Here is a 21,340-nt window from a genome sequence, read left to right as displayed (position 1 = left end):
ACTACAGTCCTTTGGAACCAATGTTCAATAAGCTGAGCAGTGATAGGAAACTTTGTTTAAAGTACTAATTGTTCTGGGCCTCCACAGGGATTAAAGTCTCAGCACTGTCAAGCTATCATCAGCCACTGCGGCATGAGTTTGATCCCTGGCCAGGGAGCTGACCCACATGGCGCAGCAAGACCTCTCTTGTCTTGCCTGCTGCTCCTCTCAGCAGTGTATTTCAGTAGATCCACCTGTCCACTCTATATAGTGAATCCTTTCACCCCCTGCCCCTGTACCTCTGACCTACACCCCAATTCACATATGCATAAATCTTTTTTAAAAAAAGTACTAATTCTAATTAGGTGAATAACAAAAGAAGTGTAGGAATAGACCCGTTACATGTACAGATGCCTTTGACCAGTCACCGCTCTGTGTCCTCGTTCCCCTAGAATACCCAATTAGGTGAAAACTATACTCTTAATACAGGTAATCCCTCTGGCAAAGATTTTCCTTCTACTTAAGGCAAACTAGCTGCAGTTACCTATTCTTACATTGTCCTCAGGAGATGGAGTCAATTTGAGGTGCATCATTTTTTTTCCTGTAAGTGAACACAGCTCCCCTCACAACTCAAAATTTCACTTCTAAGAGTTGACTTCCAAGCCTACATTATGCTCTGCAGTTTCCTACTTTCAGATGTACCTTTCATAAGTTGTTACCTGATTTTTTCCCTGCTTAAATTTTGGGACCTGTTACTGAACAATGAAATGCTACTGAATAAATACGCTGTCTGTCCTCTGTCATTTCTGTCCAGTCCCCTAGAATGTCCCATCCTGGATTCATCAATGGACAGATTGCCCATTTTCCTGAAGTCTTAGGACCTCTGAGTTCAGGGTTAATACTTAAGTCCAAGGCATGTTGCTTACGGTATGTTCCCAAACATTGCTGAATCGAAAACCCATTACTGACTAAAATGCAAGAGTCTGTCTGACTGGCCTTTGCCTTGTAGGAGGCATGGCTACACAGAGAAGGTTATGGAAACTAACCTACCAGGTCAAGGTCCCCGAGGCCAAGGATTTAGTCGTGGATTGATGTAAACCAGCATGACTCAAATCTATAGCTCGAGTCTGGGGAAAAAAATAAGTAAAAGGAGGAGGTTGAGGTATTTTTATCTTTGGTGCCTGATGTTGCATTGTAATAAATGGAAAACCTTTGTGCACAGAGCTCATACCCTGAAGTTGTTTTCAATCCTTTCTGTATAACAGTTCAGCAAAGTACTCCAGAGTGAAAGAAATAGGTGGTCACCGTGACAATGGAAAGAGTACTTTGCCCACATCTGGGCTTGAGCCAGGTCTTACGTACTTGGTGACCTTGAGCAACAGTCACATTTGCTCTAAAACTGACTTCATTCTGGAGTTCAAGAGAGAGTGTAGGGAATGCTTCGTAAAATGCTGAGTGTTTGTGGGCTCAGCCTCTGTGTGAGGTACTGTATTACCCCCCCTTCGTTTGGGTTATATTAGCCTTCCATTTGATATGAGGAAGAGCAATAAAGAAGTCCTGTGTGCCAGCATGCTGAGTATAATATCTCCAATTTTGTAGACCTCTTAAGGCAGAAGCATAAAAATGAGGACGCTCACTCAAAAAACTCAGTCATACACAAGGCCATACGCTTTTTCTGGCACCGAGAACTCCTAATGGAAAATGCAGGTTGAAAGCAAAATGACTTAAGAGTGAAACCACAGGGGCAGATGAGAGGTGAATTTCTGAAAATGTCCCCTAACATTTAAGGTCTGCCTTTTGTATGGCAGCCACACCAACTGTCACTGAGTGGGTCCTGATATTGGATGCCTGTGGCAGCCAGGGCTGAAGTGCAGATGCGCCTGTGTGTTGAGATAGTCTCCAGGGCCCCTGCTTTTCAGCATGCACTGAAATGGCTCCTGAGAAGCCAGTGCATTTCCTGCAAGCCTGGCTTTCTCTCCACTGGGCCTGGAGGATGAGTGAGCTCCAGAGAGAAGACTGGTGTCAGGTTACCTGAGCTTCCCTCACCAGTCACCAGAGGTCGCCCTTGGTGAAACTCAGCCAGGCACTGTCCCTGCTGAACCTTGGCCTGCATCCCGGGTTTGCAGTTGTGATTTATTTTTGGCACGTCAGATTTTCGTCATCAAGTAGCAAAGCCCGAAGGAAAAGCAGCAAGAGCTTCTACTTTGGCCACAAGTATCTGCTTGGGACACATTTCAGCCCTCTCTCCCCTCTCCCCAAGGAGCTCTGGGACCTTTGGGAGTCCTGTCACATTCGGTCAAGGGCCTGCGAGGACCACACGGTGAGTTGCGGGCTAGTGATGGACCAAAGCCAGATGGCATACGGGGCGAGGAAGAGGCTGAGGTGGGGGTGTGGGGGGAGTTGAGATGGCAGAAACCCCAAAACCATGAGACACATTTCCTTCCAAAAGAGTGGCAGCATTAACTCCTGCAGCCCAATTTGGAGAGTTTGTCTACAGAAACCAGCTCCCTGTGACAACATTTTCAAAATCTGAGTTTGAGGGAGGATCCTTCCAAAAAGGATCAAGTTACCTAATTCCATGTGGGGGCCCTCCCTGAAGATCTTGGGAAAGGTGTGGGAAATGGAAGAGACCTGATGCTACCCAGCTTTGGGAGGGGCAGGGACATAGGGAAATTAAATTTTTTGTGTGGGAAACACACTCCTTTGCTTGGATGGTAGTGGACGGACAGAGGCGGCCTGTGAGCAGCCCGGGCACCTGCTACTGGCAGAGGAGACTGTTATTCTAATCCTTCCTCTGGTAACCAGGCACCCGCCAGTGGGGATACCAGGCTTCCTGGAACAGCCAGCTGGGTCCTGAGGCAGTCAGGGTTCCTGCCCCACTAGTTGACATTGCTTCTTCTGATAGGCCCGGCCTCCTTGGGCCCAGGAAGGGCGGTAGAAGTGGGGTTAGAGACAGGGAGCTTTTACCCATTTGCTATCTGCCTGTCTTTCTACTGGTAGATGATTTTTTCATCCTCAAATCCTTATCAGCATCTTGGCTGCCTCTATGATCCTGAAACAAAACCAGCCGGCTCAGCTCCTCTGTGTCCAGGCCTGAGTGTCCTTGCTCTGTGCTGCCCCACACCGCAGCAGGACCACTCAGGGTTCACCAGCCACATTAGGTAGGACATGGACAACGCTGCCAGCAGGATGCTGGACCAGAGGAATAGAGTCCAACCATCAACTCATATCTAGGGAGTAGCACTGCTACACGATTGAATGGGAAACACAGGGGGCCGATGTCTGGGTGTCCTAGAGAAGATCACAGTCTAAGGGGGGAGATGACAGCACAGGTTGTCATGTGATGCCAGAGACTAGGACCAGGATCCACCCATCAGGTTCTGCATCCCTCAGAGCACCTGGCCCAGCACTACGCAATGAGTATGAAAAACATTATGATGGTGAAAGTCCTGGTCAAGGACAGGGGTGAGAAAGAGCAGTGGGAAGCAGGAATAAGTCCTGGAGAGAGGAGAGTTTTCAGAGTAAGATAGTTACAACTCAGGCAGATAATGAAAGGCTATGGGAGGAGCAGATTAAGAAGATGAAATCGTGAGGTTTTTTCATCTCTTCCGTCAGTGCAGAGAGCAGGCACAGGAAAAGCAGGACCAGCCTTCTCTACTCAGAGAGGAAAAGAAATGGCACTTTAATTTGCTCTCTACACAATTTCTCTGTGGTTCTAATACCAAGAGTGTGTTGGCCTAGTCAGCGCTAACCTTGGGACCTGCTGGCCTGATCTTCTGCCTCTGGCTGGGCCCAGGCCTAGTGATCACCTGCCACTCCTCCCAGGGAACAGCTGACAGAACAAGCAGAGAACCACACAGTAACCTAGGGGGAGCAGCACAAGGGTTTACAGTCAGTGAGAAGCAGCAAGCAGGCCTCTTTCAAAAGCTTTTTCTCAATCACAAACACTTATTTTGAACATTCATTGTAGGCCAGCCCTGGGCCAAAAGGATGAATGAGAAAGAGTTCCAGCCCTCAAAGAGTTCATCCCCTAGGTCAGGGAGGCTGACAGCTTCTTTCTGTTCCCTACTCAGTCTCTCAGAATCTCCACAAGGTGCTGAACATGACAAGGGACGAAGCTCTGCCAGACTCACATTCTGCACAGGGATTCTATGAGAACTACGAGCCCAAGGAGATCCTGGGCAGGTAAGGCCCAGAACTTCCCCATGGGGTGCTGTCGTGGCAATGATCTCTGCTTGAGCCCAAACACTGAGCCCCACTTCTACCCCCAAAGCGCTGTCCACTTGCAGAATCCTTCAGTTTGGTGTCCTGCCTTCCTGAACAACGACAGAAAAGGGGAGTATGGACACCGAGATAAGATACCTTTCCAGGCAAAGAGCTCCCTGAAACTGTTGACAAGCATCTAAAGTCCCCTGGAGGCAAGGGCAGGGAGCAGGGGTCAGAAGAAAGGTTATGTTTCTAAGACTATATGGCTTTTAAGAATATATGGCTTCTTTCTATGTATAGAGAAAGCATCAAACTAGGAGTTAAGAGGCCTGAAACCAGGCTGGTTACTCAGCAGCCTCAAGCACCTCACCCCCTCCATGCCTTTTTTTCATCATGCTACCACCCACAAAAGCTCACAGAGAGCTAGGGGACAAGGCAGGACATCTCTGTTGTGGCCTGGATCTGGGAACCCCATTGCCAGAGTAAGGGGCCCCCGGGACCATCTGTCCTCTCCATCCCCAGGGGAGTTAGCAGCGTCGTTAGGCGTTGCATCCACAAGCCCACGTGCCAGGAGTATGCTGTGAAGATTATCGACATCACCGGTGGGGGCAACTTCAGCCCCCAGGAGGTGCGGGAGCTTCGAGAGGCCACGCTGAAGGAGGTGGATATCCTGCACAAGGTCTCAGGACACCCAAACATCAGTGAGTGATCCCTGAGCCACAGTAGGGTGATCCACCATAATGATTCTGCTCTGCTAACCCAAGTAAGGGAATGTGGCCCCATGTGCACCAGTCAGAACCATCCAGAGTGTCTCTCCCCACTACCCCTGCCCCCACACCCTGATGTTTGGGGTCCCCAGCTCCCCCCTCACTGCTCCTGTGACCTAGTTCTGTCTCAGCCTTTTCTTGCAGCTATACAGAAGGGGTCACAAGAAGGCTGGGTGTATGGAGGAGTGTGATGGCCCTGGGCCTGCCCCCTCCCAGAGAGACCTCTTTTGAGCACCATCCTGACACCCCCTGCAGCTTCTGAAGCCCACCCACCAGCAGCTTTAGTACCCTTGCCCTGGAACCCCCACTGCCCCGGCTGAGGCTCCTCTGCTGCCTGAGACGAGCCAGCCATTTCCATTTCAGTACAGCTGAAGGACACTTACGAGACCAACACTTTCTTCTTCTTGGTGTTTGATCTGTAAGTACCCAGCCCTGGAGCCCACTGTACCCTGGCACCATTTGGAGAACCTCCTATTATGATCCCCACCCAGTAATTCCTAGATACCAGCAGCCAGTCAACTCTTTACAATGTGGATGCCAAATAGGATCACAAATGCCGAGGCAGATCAGCCCCCGGCTGCTAGGTTTTAAATCCTGGGTCAATTGCCTCTGGGCTGGAGGATTTCTTTCACTATCACTTTTCTCGTTGGTATCACAGAAGCAGTAACAGCACAGGGACTGGCACAATGTAAATGCTATGAATTACTAACTACAATGATGATGACAACGGGTCACTCAATACTTATTCTAGACACTAGCAACAAATATGAAAGATAAAGTCCCTGACTTCAAGTAATAGTTTTCATAGGAATGAACAGAAAGCAACCAAATAAGCCACAATATATACAGAAAACAGAACAGAGGTTAGAGAGAAGGAGGATTTCTTTAGATGGGATGGTCGGGAAAGTGCTCATGGAAGGAAACTGAGCAGAGGCCTGGATGAAGTGTAGGCGGGATCAGAGCCAAGCTTGGAGAAGGAGCCTTCCAACAAAAGGCCCTGACCAAGAACTAGATCAAGGTCTGAAGGGATGGGCTTAGCTCATTTAAGAATCAGCCAGAAAGCCAGTGTGGGAGACCAGTGGTGATGACAGGATACAAGGATGGAGAGCACCAAAGGCCAGATCCTGCAGGCATCCTAGCCATGGTAAGGACTTTGGAGGGCGAGAGTAATGTGATCTGTATTACTCTGGAAAGGGTTATGCTGACAGCAAGGAGGCAGGACAGGTAAGGAGGAGGTTAGGAGGATGGAAGGAAGGGGCTCAGGCCAGGGCGGTGGACATTAGAGGTTGATTTTGAGGTCTGGTTCAGAGATGGAAATCATCAATGCCAGCATTCCCCTGCTTCTGCAGCAACAGAGCTATTGAGGTGAATTTTTGTCACAGGGTCCACTGCCACCCAGGACCAGAGCTTGTAGCTCTGAGAGCCTCTGTTTTCTCAAGAAGGAAGGCTATTGACCACATTGCCTATCTCACTGGCTCTAAGCATCAAAATCAAACCACACAAAGTGTTCTCTGAACCATACATTCTGGCTTCTTATCGTTATTTTGATCAGAAAAGGGTGCCAGGGAAGAGAACTCTGCAATGCCTTGTGTCCCCCATGTCCTCACTCTTTAGGGAGTCTCTGCTGGGGGGGGGGGGGATTAGGGGAAGCCTTGATTTCTCATATATAACAGTTAATTTAAGGACTGGGTTTACCTGAGTAAACTATTGCATTTTTTGCATTGTTGGAACATTTCATACTGTAGTCATACTGAGTGGACAGTGTTGTTCTGCCTGGAGACCCAATCTCATTTTGCGAACATGTACAATTAAACTGCCAGCTCCAGGAAGACAGGAGCCTGCTGGAGTAGCCTGCACAGGCCCAGCCATTACTAGTAAATCCCTTTACTGCTGCTGCTAATATTGAGTTTTCTGGAGTCTTTAAAATGGAATTAAGATAAGATCACAGTACAGATAATGCATAAAACAAGTAAATTCAGATTGTCTCCTCCAAAAGAATCCCCTCCAAGGGTTTTCTTCCCCCTATGACACTGGCAAATCCTTAGTCCCCAGGAGTTCCTCTGCTTTTCCTGGAGGGAGGTGGGAGGGGGCAGTATGTACCTTTCCTATTTATACAAGGGAGACTTTCCCAGACACCTCCAGACTTGACCCGCTGCAGCTGTCCCAGCTCTGCTTGGTGGCCCTGTCCGGTAGAGCCCTCAGGGACAGCTCAAATGTCTCTAACCTCTGAAGTTGTTTGGGGAAGCTATTTTAATGTTGCCCTGATTTGCCCTCTAGGATATAACTAGACTATTCTACCAGAGACCTCTTTCTAGATCATCCCAAGAGCTGAGAAGATTGAACCATAATTCTTAATCCTAAAATAGGCAAAACTTGCTCCTCCAACACTTGCACTTTGTTCCCCAGGAAAATTCAGGATACAACTACCCTTCTGATCTGGGTCGGGGGCCAATTGCTCAGGGTCCCTCTACCTCCCAGACCTGAATTTGGCCCTAATCGATTCCAGCTCACGCTGTCACTTCCACTTTGCTTCTGGGGGTATAAGGGTGGGAAAAAAATCTCTGGGAGCAGGATAAGGTCTTGGAACCAATCCAGCTACAAGTCCTCTGTCCTCACAGGATGAGGAGAGGGGAGCTCTTTGACTACCTCACGGAGAAGGTCACCCTGAGTGAGAAGGAAACCAGGTCAGAGTCATTCACCTCTCTCCCCACTCCCTGCCTGGTGTAGCAGGGACTGGGGGCTGGGAGGAAGCATGGCATAGTGTCTACCTGTCTGGGCTGGGAGTATGCACCCCCCTGGTTTTGTGCCTCCCCCCTCCTTGGCTCAGCCAAGACGGTTCCTGTCTGTCCCAAGTCCTCCCTCACTGGTTGGTGGGCTTCGGTTTCCTGCCTGTTACCTTGTAGAAAAGGAGAAGAGTAATTATGTACCTGTCCCACCCCAGGAAGATCATGAGAGCCCTGCTGGAGGTGATCTGCACCTTGCACAAACTCAACATTGTACATCGGGATCTTAAGCCTGAGAACATACTCTTGGATGATAACATGAACATCAAGCTCACGGACTTTGGCTTTTCCTGCCAGCTGCAACCAGGAGAGAAGCTGCGAGGTCTGGTAACATGGATTCCGCCCACATTAGGGGCTTTCTCATCAACTCTCCCAGGAGCAGAAATTGCCTGGGTTTGTCCCCTAATTTTTTTCCCCAGAGTAAAAATCCCACCGTTTAAGCACTAGGTGTTCTTTCAGGCAAACCCTTTTTGCAGGATGAGCTAAGGCAGGTTCCCACTGCCTGAGCTTCGGGCCAGGATGCTTAGAAATGACCAGGGAACCAACAGGCCCAAAAGAAGATGGCCATATGAGCCGGCACTCTGACCCTGGCCTTAGCCCCGAATGAAGGGAGCTAGTGCTGGGAGACTCCCAATCCAGCTGCCACTTTGATACTGTCCCCATTGTTTCTTTGAACCTTCCTCTTCTGAGTGTTCCCTGCTGATGTATCCTGATAATAACTATGACTGCAGAGGTCTGTGGGACCCCCAGTTACCTGGCCCCTGAGATCATTGAGTGCTCCATGAATGAGGACCATCCGGGCTATGGAAAAGAGGTGGACATGTGAGTGTGCTGGGGAGAAGTGCAATAGGGGAGACAGGGATGATGGAAGCACTTGGCTGGGGAGGGGAGGAAGCAGCTAGAGCTGTAGCCAGCCTTCCTTCCTGTCCATCCCGGGGCCAGGTGGAGCACAGGGGTCATCATGTACACCCTGCTGGCCGGCTCCCCACCTTTCTGGCACCGGAAGCAGATGCTGATGCTCAGAATGATCATGAGTGGCAACTATCAGTTTGGCTCACCCGAATGGGATGATTATTCGGACACAGTGAAGGACTTGGTGAGAGGCCAGGCCCGTGGGTTGCAGGCTCAAGGGAGGGCCAAAGTCCACAGTGGGAGGAGGGAGCTATATCATGCCACAGGACGAAGAAGACTGCCAGGAGAGACCCCTGCGTTCTTAAGTGCTGGGAGGACCCTGCCTTGATGTTTTCAGCTCCCCCTCCTTGTTCTCTCAGGTTTCCCGCTTTTTGGTGGTAAGCCCCCAGCGCCGCTATACAGCAGAGGAGGCCTTGGCCCACCCCTTCTTCCAGCAGTATGTGGTGGAAGAAGTACGGCACTTCAGTCCCCGGGGGAAATTCAAGGTACAAGGTTCTGCTCCCCCCAGAGCCCTGGGGCAGTTGCTGCTGGCTCCCCAAGTCCAAGTTCCCAGGTGCCCTTCCTTCCCTCGGGGACTACTTACACCCACAGGGTTTACAGAGCACCTGCCCTACCTGGTGGATGATGGTTCCAGCTCAACTTCTGGCTTCAAGGAAGACAGATGTCAGCTGACTGGTTGTAACAGGCTAAATCTCTGAGCATGTTGGTGGATGGGAATGGGGGGAACACCAGGAAGGGCCCAACAGGAAAAAAAAAAAAAAGCTCAGGGCCTCCCTGCCCTCAAGGGGAGATAAGGATCCAGGGGCAGGATCCAGGTTCTCAGTGCCGGCCCTCTGCAGGTCATCGCTCTAACAGTGCTGGCTTCAGTGCGGATCTACTACCAGTACCGCCGGGTGAAGCCTGTGACCCGGGAGATTGTCATCCGGGACCCCTATGCCTTGCGGCCTCTGCGCCGACTCATCGATGCCTGTGCTTTCCGAATCTACGGCCACTGGGTGAAGAAGGGGCAGGCGCAGGACCGGGCTGCCCTCTTTGAGAACACACCCAAGGCTGTGCTCCTTTCCCTGGCTGAGGACGACTACTGAGGGGTTGGCAGGTGGAGGGCAGGTGGGGTGGGGGCAGGCAGGCAGAGGAAACCACGAAATAGAAGTCAAGGAGTGAGATGGTGTGTAGGCCTCTGTCAAGGGCTTGCCTGCAGTTGGGGCCAGACCCTGCCAAAGGGTCAAGAGCCCTCCTGCGTCCCCACTCCCCAGCTGTGCCACTGTTATTTCTCCTTCTGGGAGGCTCAGAGTCACTGGCCCTTGAGCCACTTCCCTTGGGATGGTGGGGTAAAGGCAAAGGAATCGAATAGCCTGAGATACACAATCACAGGTTTGACTAGACCTCATAACATCCGGATACCATGGCAGCAGGTTCTTCTCCAGGGATGTTTTGAGAGGCAATGGAAACCCTTATATAATGAACAATAGAAGAGAAGCTTCTGCTATATGTCTTTCTGGAGTATTATTTATTTTGTAACTCCCATAATGCAGTTTCACCTGGTAAATCATTCAGTTCTCCTGCACCCTTTTAAGACTGCTACTGCATGTAAAAGAGTCACATTACTGCACTTTACATACAAATAATGGAAACCAGGTTCCTTCAGAGGTATATGAAACTCTACCAATGAGGCAAATGAAGTGTTTTCCCGGTACATTTTTATGTGGAAAAACAAAGAGAATAGGGGAAAATTCTGGCCTGTAAAAAGACTGTCAGAGACTTGAATCAGACAGGGAGAAAGGGGGAGGGAACAAATTTAAATTCTTCAACCAGCTGCCTTTCAGAGTACTCCGTCCTAACTGAGTATTTGGCCCCTACGTGGTTAATATTTGACCTCTAAGAGAATGACTCAGCTCCTGGCCACAGTCAGTAAGTTAGGCCACTTCTCCCAAGAGACAATGGCATCCCTCCTCTGAGGGCAGAGACCTCCCTTTCCCATGGTGAGATGTGCCTGGCACAGAAAGATGGGGGGAAGGAGGCATTTGTGGGGCTGAATTGAAGCACCTAGTTGTGGTTGGAGCATGGCCAGGGAGTGACAAGGGTACCACAGGGACTCTTCTTGTCTCCACATGGCTGCTTACAGCTCTCCATGGGGTCGGCCTGCATCGGAAGCACAGCGGAAGCCTAGGTTGTCTGAGGCTGAATCTGGAGTGTTGCCCATCCTGTCACCAGAAAAGGGAGAGAGAATGGATATTTGTTGAGAAAGGGGCCTGGGCCAATTTTCATGCTCAACCCTCTGAGGACTGGGAGGGCATAGTCTGGGAAGAAGCCTGGTGTGAAAATAGGTCCTGAGTGAGTGCCACTCTTGGGGGAGGGGGATATGAGGAGAGCTTGGGTGGAGGAAATGAGAGGTTTCCAGAGACTGCACTGGAAGGCAGGAAAGGCAATGACTAATAATTCTGTCAGTAGTTTAGCATAACTCAGCTGAGAATATCTGTCTGCTAGAATATCATAGTGCCAGTCAGTACTTCAGACTTCCTAAAGAACTCTCACAAATATTTGCCATTTCCCAGCCACTCTGGAAGGCAGAATTTGTTCACCATTTTACTGACTCAGACTCATGTACTAGAAAGATTTAAATGTCTTGTCAAGCCAACCACTGCTTCAGCAGTACAACAGAATTAACAGCAAACCAGTTGACTGGTCTCCAGGCCAGTAATTTCTCCACTACTTTGTCCTCAAAAAGGAGGTGAGGAAAAATCCAGGGACCTCAGTGTGTTAAAGACATGTGTGCAAATTTGATATCCTGAGGCCACATAAATAGGCTTCTCTCCAGCCCTTACTGAATCCAGGAGTAGGAGTTGCCATGAGATCAACCAAAATAAATCTGCAGATGAAAGAAGTGGACTTCTTTCATCTTTCAAAGGGACTCGGGAGCCTTGGAATCTACCACTTAGGTGCCAACACCAAACATCACTGTGAAGTGAGCAGGCCCAAGGACCTCCCTGAGTCTATTGTTCTTTGATTCTAGAACTTAACGATGATAGAAAACTATTTTCCATGGGCTACCATTTTGAAGAGTCACTGTTTCCATGACCCCTGACCATTCTACTTCCCTCCTTCTATAACCCTAGTTGTTAGGACATGAGGAGAAACACATATAATCAATATAATCAAGATGTTGAACACCAAGTTCCCCTTGGAGCTGAGAGCTGGCAATAAAAGGCACAAGTTGTCTTGGGCTCTTCTGCTTTTCACAGCAAGCACTGCTTGCTTTCTTTTCTGTCCCCATAACTCCTGACAGAAGTAGAGGTGTGGAAGCAGCACCAACACCCGTTCTGAGAGACCAGGACCCAGACCCTTACCTCCCAGCAACCAGCCCCTCACCTGGTAGTGACCCGGGCTCGGTGGTTGGCAGAGCCATCAGCTGTGTCGATCCAGGATGCCCCCCGGAGGACACGCATGTCCTGGTCAGCAGGCTGGTAAGGTGAAGCTGTCCACTCCCACACGTTGCCCATGAGGTCATAGAGCCCTGCAGCACAGCAGGCAGGTCAGTCATAAGCTGGAAAGCACCATACCCACCTCTTCTAGTTATCAAAGGCTCCGGAACTAAAGCTTCCCCAGTGGGGTTTCTTGCTGCCTTAACTATCAGACAGAATGATCCCAACAATCAAGTTGTGGGCATTGACAGCAACCTGATGAGTAATCTTACCATAGTTATTCTGTGGGGGGAATGCCTTCACTGGGGAGACTCCATGGAAGCCATCCTCAGCCGTGTCACCTTTGGGGAACTTTCCCTGAGAGGAAAAAAATTAACCTAAAAGATTTACCATCTTGTCCCAAAGCAGGTGTTCTTGCCCAGGTCACCTTGCGGTATCACCTGGGACCAGTGGAAGATAATAGGGCAGTGATCTTAGGGTCTGTTGATGAGTCCCCAAACCACTTGCCTCACGTCTTCCACCATGACTCTGAGCTAGATGAGGAAGTGTGTGGAGTCCTCTGTGCCCATGGTGGTCCCTGCCAAGCCCCTTCCACTTGTACTTTCTTTACTCCCAGAGCTTCCTCACCTTGGTCTCAAATCCTATGTACCATGGCACCTTGGGAACCCAGTCTCCTCCCCTCCTCCCTGCCCTGCACCTCACCCTTCTCCGAACCACTGTCACTGTTCTGTGTTCTCTAGTACCATCTCTTCCCCTCTACCATCAACAGGTTTAACTCTCTTCCCCTTTATTACCAAAACTCTTGAAAAAATAAACTATATTTGTTGATGCAATTTGCTCACTGTCCTTTTCATTAAAATAGGGGTTCAGCTGTTAACACTCTATGGAAACTGCTCTTGTGAAAGGGAAGACACGGGAACTAAATTTACTCAAAACCTACTAAGTGCTAAGGCACTTAACTCTTTTAATTTAACCTTACAAGGGTATAAGGCAGGCACATTCTCCCTTTAAAAACTAACAACTGAGGGACCTCCCTGGTGGCGCAGTGGTTAAGCGCTGGGTTGCAAAGCTGCCCACAGCCTCTGTAGCACTGGTTCAATCCCCGACCACCGGGCGAGGGTCCCACATGGCACACAGACCTCTCCTGCCGCCCACTGCTCCCCTCAGCAGTGTACTTCATCACTCTGCCTGTTCTACTCTCTGCTCTGGCTCTGGTGAATTCTCTCACCCTCCCGCGCTTCTGACTGTACCCAGTGCTTGTATAAATAAATAAGTAAATCTTTAAAAAAAAAAAAAACAAAACTAACAACTGAGGCTCAAAGTGGTTAATGTATTAAAGATCAAACAGTGAATAAGTCAGATGTGTCTTCACCCCTCAGGTCCTTTTTAATGGTCCCCCTAAAATGTTGATACTCTACTCCTCTCACTTCAGAGTCTCCCTGGGGGATTTCATTTCTGCCTAAGGTCTATGTTCATGACACACTAGCCACTTGCTCTGACCCAGAACTCTCTGTTCTAAGAGCAAACCTCCAACTGAACATGTAAGTGACTCGAAGGCATCTTGAGCTAAGCTGATTCTAAACTGATCAAGTTCCATCCTTGACCCCCAATGTGGATATGATCTATTCTAGATAATGGCAGTGCCCCCACTCTGTTGCCTGAGGTTGGATACATGCTTGAATCCAACTCTCTTCCACCCTATCAGTCTTCTCAGACATGTCTTTCCCATTTGGCTTCCTCTTGACTCCATTTCCACTTAATTTTAAGTGTTTGTTCATAAGCTCCTGGGCCACTGCCACAGCCTCAAATTCAGAGCGCCCTGGCCATTACCATAGCTCAGCTTCATGTGATCTTGCACAAATTAGCAGCAGGCATCTTCCCAAATCGAAATGATGTTGCCCTCTGTCAGCTACCCACTGCCGATGGAGGTAAAATCCAAAGTCATATATTTATGGCTACATTTCATATGTTCTTCATAATCTGTTCCCAACCCACTGTCCACTTCATCTCCTACACCATTTCCCTCTCTGAATCTGTCCTATCTCTGGACATATAGCACCCTTTCCTAATACAGTGGTAACATTCATATTGTTTCCTCTGCTTAGAAGGCCCTTTCCTCTACTTTTCACTTGTCAAACTCCTATTCAATCAACTCAATGTCATCTTACGCGCCAAGTCATTCCCAGCACTTCAGGTGGTAATTTAATTCAGAATTTTTAATATCTAGCATTACCACACTGTCTTTGCTTTACAAGTTTACCATTCCATTAGAACAAAAAGTCCTCTGACTCCCACACCATAACACAACACCTGTCCTATAACAGATCTCAATCAACGCTTTGAGAAAGGACAGGAGGGAGGAATGTATGTCTTACCTGCCACAGGTTGGTGCGGTTTGGCTGGAACCGGTTTCCCCAAGGGTAAACCTGACCTGCCAGGGGAGCAAGGAGATAACAGGAGGGAGAAGTGAAGAGTTGGGGAGGAAGGAAAACACAGAAAGAATGAGGGAACTAAAAGGAAGGTAGAAGATGACGAGAAAAGAGCAATAAGATTACTTAATTCTCCATGCCAGTCCCTTCCACTCACTACATGGCATTCAGAGCTCCTGGCCTCCTGGTTGCTCCAGGGCAGTGCAATCCTAGGTGTGGTTCTGACCAATGTCAGGCTGTAAACTATTTGTTACCAGTTTATATCGAGGTATGTAAGAAATTGGGAATAAGTATTGAGAAACTGGTTAATAGGACTTAGATCGGACCTATGAATAAAAGCAACCTCACTTATCACACTAATAGTGCTATGGCAGAGCCAGCGTTCAGAGTGTGTGGAAAAGTGTTAAATGGAGAACTGCTATTTCACTCTCATAATCTTTTTTAGATTAGGATTGCAGAATGGCATTTATGAGCAAACAGTGAAACAGTGGCTCTTTCTATTAGTCTCAATACACCTATGAAAAGGGTATGTAATTTGAATAATTCTTTTCTTTTCTCCTTATGCTATTTTGTTCCGACTACATCTATTGAAATGTAACATGTCTCTGGACTCTCCAACAATAAAAAAAATATGTTTTCAATTCCACTTTTCCTGTAACATTTTTATGGTATTTTACAGAAGCCTTAGCCTGCAATGGATTAGAAATGAAAGGAATAATTTGTCCTTCACCACATAGTTTAAACATTGCTTTAGGGAGCCTGAACAGTGCCCACCCTTTAAGCCTCCCATGCAGGGCAGGATAGGGAGAATAAAGGGAAGTTGCCTTGGCATCGCTATACCCTTCAAGCCCCCTCGGGCAGCAAACTCCCACTCTTCCTCAGTGGGCAGCCGTTTCCCCCGCCAAGCACAGTAGGCACGTGCATCATTCCAGCTCACATGTACCACAGGGAGTTCCAGTCTCTCTCGGATGCCAGAGTCAGGACCTGCAGGCTGATACCCAGGATGAAGTGAGACAGGCTTCTGGGAGCTCATGGAAGTCAGAGAAAGGCTAGGCTTAGGGTGCCTGAGTTCATCTTTTACCACTAGATGGAGCAAGGAAATTGGAAAAGACAGTCTGATGAATGAGGAGAGGTTCAATGTCAGAAAGAAGAGACTAAAGCAAGAAGTGAGATGGAAAAAGGGATTAAGGGGATTAGAGCAGAGGTAACAGGTGTGCTTGGCTACTTCCCTGAAATGTCTCTCATTCTTTTAAACTCAGTATCCCTAGATAGGCAGGGGCTCCAGGGAATCCAGGCCTCCAGAGAGAGTCAACAGTAGTAGAAAGCAAGATGGAGGAACCAATCCTTACCTGCCTCCAGAATGCCCTTTCCACGGGGAACCACCAGAGAACAGACTGAAAAAAAAGAAGAAGCATGACTGCAAGGTTCTCTGCCCCAGCAAGACCCTTGTCCTGACTGACACAGAGGCAGAGCAGAGCCTTCAGGCTGACATGCAGGTGGTCCAAGAGAGGCTGTCTAGAATCTCTAAAGCAGGACAGCTCACCACCCCTACCAGAAGGGGGATTGTCAAGATGTTCTATTGCCACTTCGAGAAGTATCTTGAACCCTATCATCATCTGATTCTTCAGCACTTCTGAGCAGAGACCATTCAGGGTGAACTTCCTGGGGATGCGCACAGGAATCAGATGAACATGTGACTCCTCCAGGGTGGGTTTCTCTGGCTTCCTCCCTGCCTCCATTTCTAAGGTTTCATTCTCTCCTGTGGCACAGGGTCCCCAGAGCCCATTTCTGTGCAGGTCCCACTCCCTTTCCCTTAGCTGAAAGTGTAGGTTCTCTCACCTTCATGTGCTGGGCCGCTTTGTTTCTAAGTTCTTCCGAGACAAAGTCCTCAAAGACAAAGCTCCACCCAAACATCTCAGCCTCTGTCCGGTACTTTTTTTCCCTGACAAACTCCCTGAAAAGAGAGAGTTCATTTCAGCCAACAGGGTTCTGCGCTTCACCTTCACTTCTCTAATCCAGGAAACCTCGTATATCCTTGCTCTGAAAGTTGGGGAGGACAGTTTTCATGAACTCTCGGCAACTGATGTGACAAGCTGAGCAAACTTTCTTCAAAACTCTGTTGCTGTATGTGTAATTCATATGCAGTAAAATTCATTCTTTAGTGTATAATTTTGGGTTCTGACAAAGTATGTAGTCACTATCACAATCAAAATACAGAGCAGTTTCATCAGCCACACAACAAAACTTCTCCACGCCCCTGCAACTCCTGTTTTTGTCCCTACAGTTTTGCAGAATAGAAATTCATATAAATTAATTCATACAGCATATAAGTCTTTTGTGTCTGGCTTCCCTGGAATTAATTTCATTTGGAAGTTACAAAGACATGGGCAAAAACCATCAATTGACACAATATTGCATCTTCCAATTCTGTTTGCTTTTTTTTAAAGATTTCTTTATACAAGAACCAGGGTACAGGCCAGATGCGCAGGAGGGTGAGAGGATTCACCAGAGACAGAGTGGGGAACAGAACAGGCAGATTGACAAAATACACTGCTGAAGGGAGCAGCAGCTGAGACAGGAGAGGTCCACTTGCCATGTGTGTTGCTCCAAGGCTGGCGGGGATTGAACTAGCGCTGCAGAAGCTGTGGACAGCTTCACGGTGCTGCGCTCAACCACCTGCGCCACCAGGGAGGCCCCAATTCTGTTTTTTTTTTTTTAAAGATTTATTTATTTATTTATTTTTAAAGATTTTTTTTATTTATTTATACAAGCACTGGGTACAGTCAGAAGCGCAGGAGGGTGAGAGAATTCACCAGAGCCAGAGCGGGGAGCAGAGCAGAAGGACCGAAGTACACTGCTGAGGGGAGCAGCGGGCGGCAGGAGAGGTCTGCGCGCCATGTGGGACCCTCCTCCGGTGGCTGGGGAGCAGCAGGAGATTGAACCGGCGCTGCAGAGGCTGCAGGCAGCTTCACAACCCAGCGCTCAACCGCTGCACCACTGGGGAGGCCCAGATTTATTTATTTATACAAGAACTGGAGTACAGGCCAGAGGCATGGGAGGGTAAGAGAATTCACCAGAGACAGAGTGGGGGGCAGAACAGGCAGACAGCCTGAAGACACTGCTGTGGGGAGCAGTGGGTGAGGCAGGAGAGGTCTACTGCGCCATGTAGGTATCGCCCTGGCTGGCCGGTAATCAAACCCACATTGCAGAGGCTGCAGACAGCTTCACAGGGCGGCCCTCAACCCGCTGGGCCACCGGGGAGGCCCTTTCAATTGTGTTTTAATGCATATATATTCTGTATCTATTGCACTGCAAGTTTCTTATTTCATGTAACACCTCATAACTATCTCCTTAAGTATCCTGTTATATTGACACAATGTTTAAGTGAATCTGAAATTGTTAATATTTGTTAATAATGTCATTTTTGGGGGACAACCTTAGGTACTTTTGGATAACTTTCTTTTCTTTTTTTTTTTTTTAAAGCACTGAATTTTTTTTTAATAGAGGCATGTTTTATTTATTTATTTATTTGTTTGTTTGTTTTTGTTTATACATGCACTGCGTACAGTCAGAAGTGCAGGAGGGTGAGAGAATTCATCAGAGCCAGAGCGGGGAGCAGAGCAGGCAGAAGGACCGAAGCACACTGCTGAGGGGAGCAGCGGGCGGCAGGAGAGGTCTGCGCGCCATGTGGGACCCTCCTCTGGTGGCCGGGGAGCAGCCGGGGATCGAACCGGCGCCGCAGAGGCCGCGGGCAGCTTCGCAACCCAGTGCTCAACCGCTGCGCCACCGGGGAGGCCCATAACTTTCTTTCTTTAAGACAAATTCTTGGGCCTCCCTGGTGGCACAAGGGGTTGAGATGCAACCTATGAGGCTTTTGCCAGCCTCTGCAGCATGAGTTCGATCCCCAGCCAGAAGCTACTTACATGGCACAGCAGACCTCTCCTGACTTGTCCGCTGCTCCCCTCAGCACTGTGTTTCAGTCAATCTGCCTGTTCTGTTCCCCACTCTGTCTCTCATGAATCCTCTCACCCCCCCCACACTTCTGGACTGCACCCCAGTTCTTGTATGCATAAATAAATAAATCTTTTAAAAAAAGACAAATTCTTAGAGGCAGAATCACTAGGCCTATGGAGTTTACCATAATCCTGATTGTTGTTCTCCTCAAATCAAAGAAGCAAGTTAGTTTCCTTTTGCACATTAGAAATGAAGATTAGACTTTATTCCCCCTGGAAGAACACCTGATGTACCTGAAATCTTTGTTGGTGACAGGAAATATGTCAATCGCAAACGGTTTGACTGTTACCTCCCGGACAGGCCCTTCACCATCTCTGCCATCTGGAGAATTTGTTCCCATCTGGAATCTCCCACCTGGCAGTTGGACCATGCTAGTAGTGTGCCCACTTCCTGCAGAGAAAAAGGAGAGTCATCAGTAATTCTTGAATATATATATAAAACAAGTGATGATAATCACATTAAAAATAATACAATAGAGTGATAAAAAAAATGGAAGCTTGAAAAAGTGGCTTTAAATTCTTGTTTAACCAGTTAATTTGCTGTGTGGGTGAACTCAGGCAAATTACTTAATCTGAGTTTCAATTTACTTATCTATAAAATGGCAACAAGATCTATGTTATAGGTGATAATTGCATGAATTAATGTGTGAAAAATTGAGCACATTGGAGGTTTTCAACAAATATTTATTTCCTTTCTCTCTATTCCTCTACACAACAATCTTTCGTCCCAGCTAGGTATCTAGCCATTATACCCCAACATGCATCCAGAATAATCATACTTCTGCTCACACTGTTTTTCTGTCTTTTCCTTGCCAGTTGTTTAATGCTTATCAATTTTTAATGTTTTTCACTATTATATCTTATGTTTCAGAAAGTAAAGGACTACATCTACTTTGTCAGTGTATTCCTGGCATCTAGCACAAATGCACAATAATTATCAAAAAACTGAGTGAACACTTCATACTTGCTTTTTCAATGTCTCAGAACAAACTAAAAGGTTCTTTAATTTGACTGCATTATTTAACAGGCAGAAAGTGAGATCCCAATAAGGAAAATGACCAGGGAACAGAAGACAGAACTATATCCAGGTTTCTTTAATTCCAGGTCAGTGTTATTTCCAAAAAGTCATGTCTCTGGCTTGACGTAGTATTTTACAGTGTAAGTTTCTACATAAGGATGTCTAAGTACTGTTAAGTTCCTCAAAGGATCCTATAAAGATCCTATCTTTGGGGTCTCCCCGGTGTGCAAGGGGTTAAGTTTCAGCACTATCAAGCTATAGGCAGACACTGCAGCAGGAGTTCAATCCCTGGCCAGGGAGCTAACCCACATGGCACACCAGATGTCTCCTGTTTTGCCCACTGCACCCCTCAGCAGTGTATTCAGTAGATCCGCCTGTTCTGCTCCCCACTCTGTCTCTGACAAATCATCTCCCGACTGCCCCCTCATTTCTCCCTCCTCCCCATCCCCCCACCACACCACTGGCCTACACCCCAGTTCTTGCATGCATAAATAAATAAAAACAATTTTTTTTAATAAAAAAAGATCCTATCTCTGGCCCTCTTCCCATTCTAACACACGCACACAGATGATTTCAATCACTTCAAGAGGAAAAAACAGAATAAGCAGGAAAATCTTATTAATGAAAATTAAGAAACAACATAGAATTGCAATATATGAACTTTATTTTGACCCTAATCCAGAAAATAATTTCAAAAACTCATAACAGATGAATCTGAACACTAACTGGATGTTTAAAAATATTAAGGCGTACTATTAATTTTTTTTTAATTTTTATTTATTTATTTATTTAAGATTTATTTATTTATTTATACAGGCACTGGGTACAGTCAGAAGCGCGGGCCAGTGAGAGAATTCACCAGAGCCAGAGGGGGGAGCAGAGCAGGCAGAAGGACTGAAGTACACTGCTGAGGGGAGCAGCGGGCGGCAGGAGAGGTCTGCGCACCATGTGGGATCCTCCTCCGGTGGCCGGGGAGCAGCCGGGGATCGAACCGGTGCCGCAGAGGCCGCGGGCAGCTTGGCAACCCAGCGCCCAACCGCCGCGCCACCGAGGAGGCCCTGTACTATTAATTTTTAAGGTGGGAAAAAAATTTTTAGTGACTTCTTGTCTTTTTGGCTATTAAACTGAATATTCATGAATAAAATCTTGTGTGTGAATTTACTTAAAAATGGAAGCGAAGGGGACAAGTGGAGGGATACCAAAGATGCAAGATTAACTGTACACTGACAGCTGTTTAAACCGGGTGACAGGCATGTGGAGGGCTGGTTACCTCTCTCTTACTTTTTGTGGTTGAAAGATTCCAAAATACTGAGCTAAAAGTAAAACGTAAGTGCTACAACCAACTGTTCAACACCCCAAGTTGGCCGCCTTCGCGAAGCGCCGCCGGCCTCTCCAAGCCCATCCAGGAAGCCGGCAAGAGACCAGTCTGGGGGCGCGCCACCCCTCGTGGGGCCTCCCCGAACAAACGGCGCCCGGGGGAAGAGGCCCGGCCGGCACACTGACCTGCCGCGAGCCAGGGGCCAGGCAGCAGCGACAGCAGCAAGAGCAGCGGCAGCGAAGAGCTCATCGCGCGAACGTGCGCCCCGGAAGCACCAGCTCAATACACAATCTCGGCTGTTGCGCATGCGCCACGCACGCGCTTGCGCACTGCCCTTTTAAAAGGCCCCCAGCCTAGCAATAGCCGACAGCAAGGAATTTAGTCAGGTGGCTAAGGTGGTTGCTGGGACCTCAATTTCCTATGGAGCCAGTTGAATTTTTAAAAGGCAGTTTTCTCTGGGTTAGTGCTGAGGGGCTCTGCCATTTCAGAGTCTCCC

General features: G+C 48.1%; 2 protein-coding genes across 4 annotated transcripts; one reads left to right on the top strand and one right to left on the bottom strand.

Annotated features, from left to right (window-relative positions):
• Positions 1–2,161: 2,161 nt before the first annotated feature.
• PHKG1 (phosphorylase kinase catalytic subunit gamma 1) lies at positions 2,162–9,801 on the top strand. The gene is made up of 10 exons (XM_037506774.2): positions 2,162–2,299; positions 4,053–4,164; positions 4,708–4,886; positions 5,316–5,370; positions 7,571–7,636; positions 7,894–8,057; positions 8,467–8,557; positions 8,678–8,831; positions 9,007–9,132; positions 9,487–9,801. The coding sequence occupies exons 2-10, from the start codon at positions 4,082–4,084 to the stop codon at positions 9,730–9,732; spliced, it is 1,164 nt and encodes a 387-aa protein (XP_037362671.1). The 5' UTR covers positions 2,162–2,299; positions 4,053–4,081; the 3' UTR covers positions 9,733–9,801.
• Positions 9,802–10,115: 314 nt separating this feature from the next.
• Positions 10,116–21,145, bottom strand: SUMF2 (sulfatase modifying factor 2). 3 transcript variants are annotated; one of them, XM_037506766.2, is made up of 9 exons: positions 21,030–21,145; positions 18,743–18,899; positions 16,335–16,449; positions 15,845–15,889; positions 15,336–15,486; positions 14,442–14,497; positions 12,339–12,423; positions 12,014–12,158; positions 10,116–10,848 (listed from the first exon to the last, which is right to left on the bottom strand). In XM_037506766.2, the coding sequence occupies exons 1-9, from the start codon at positions 21,091–21,093 to the stop codon at positions 10,764–10,766; spliced, it is 903 nt and encodes a 300-aa protein (XP_037362663.1). In that variant the 5' UTR covers positions 21,094–21,145; the 3' UTR covers positions 10,116–10,763. The 3 variants fall into 3 exon arrangements, with proteins under 3 accessions (XP_037362663.1, XP_054549546.1, XP_037362664.1); XM_054693571.1 differs by lacking the exon at positions 21,030–21,145 and adding an exon at positions 20,797–20,952; XM_037506767.2 differs by lacking the exons at positions 14,442–14,497; positions 15,336–15,486 and having other exon boundaries at positions 21,030–21,144.
• Positions 21,146–21,340: the final 195 nt, after the last annotated feature.

This window comes from Talpa occidentalis, unplaced genomic scaffold (genome assembly GCF_014898055.3).
Source record: "Talpa occidentalis isolate TD23 unplaced genomic scaffold, MPIMG_talOcc4v2.1 talOcc4.12, whole genome shotgun sequence".
Taxonomy (NCBI): domain Eukaryota; kingdom Metazoa; phylum Chordata; class Mammalia; order Eulipotyphla; family Talpidae; genus Talpa; species Talpa occidentalis.
This window is presented reverse-complemented; position numbering and strand designations above follow the sequence as displayed.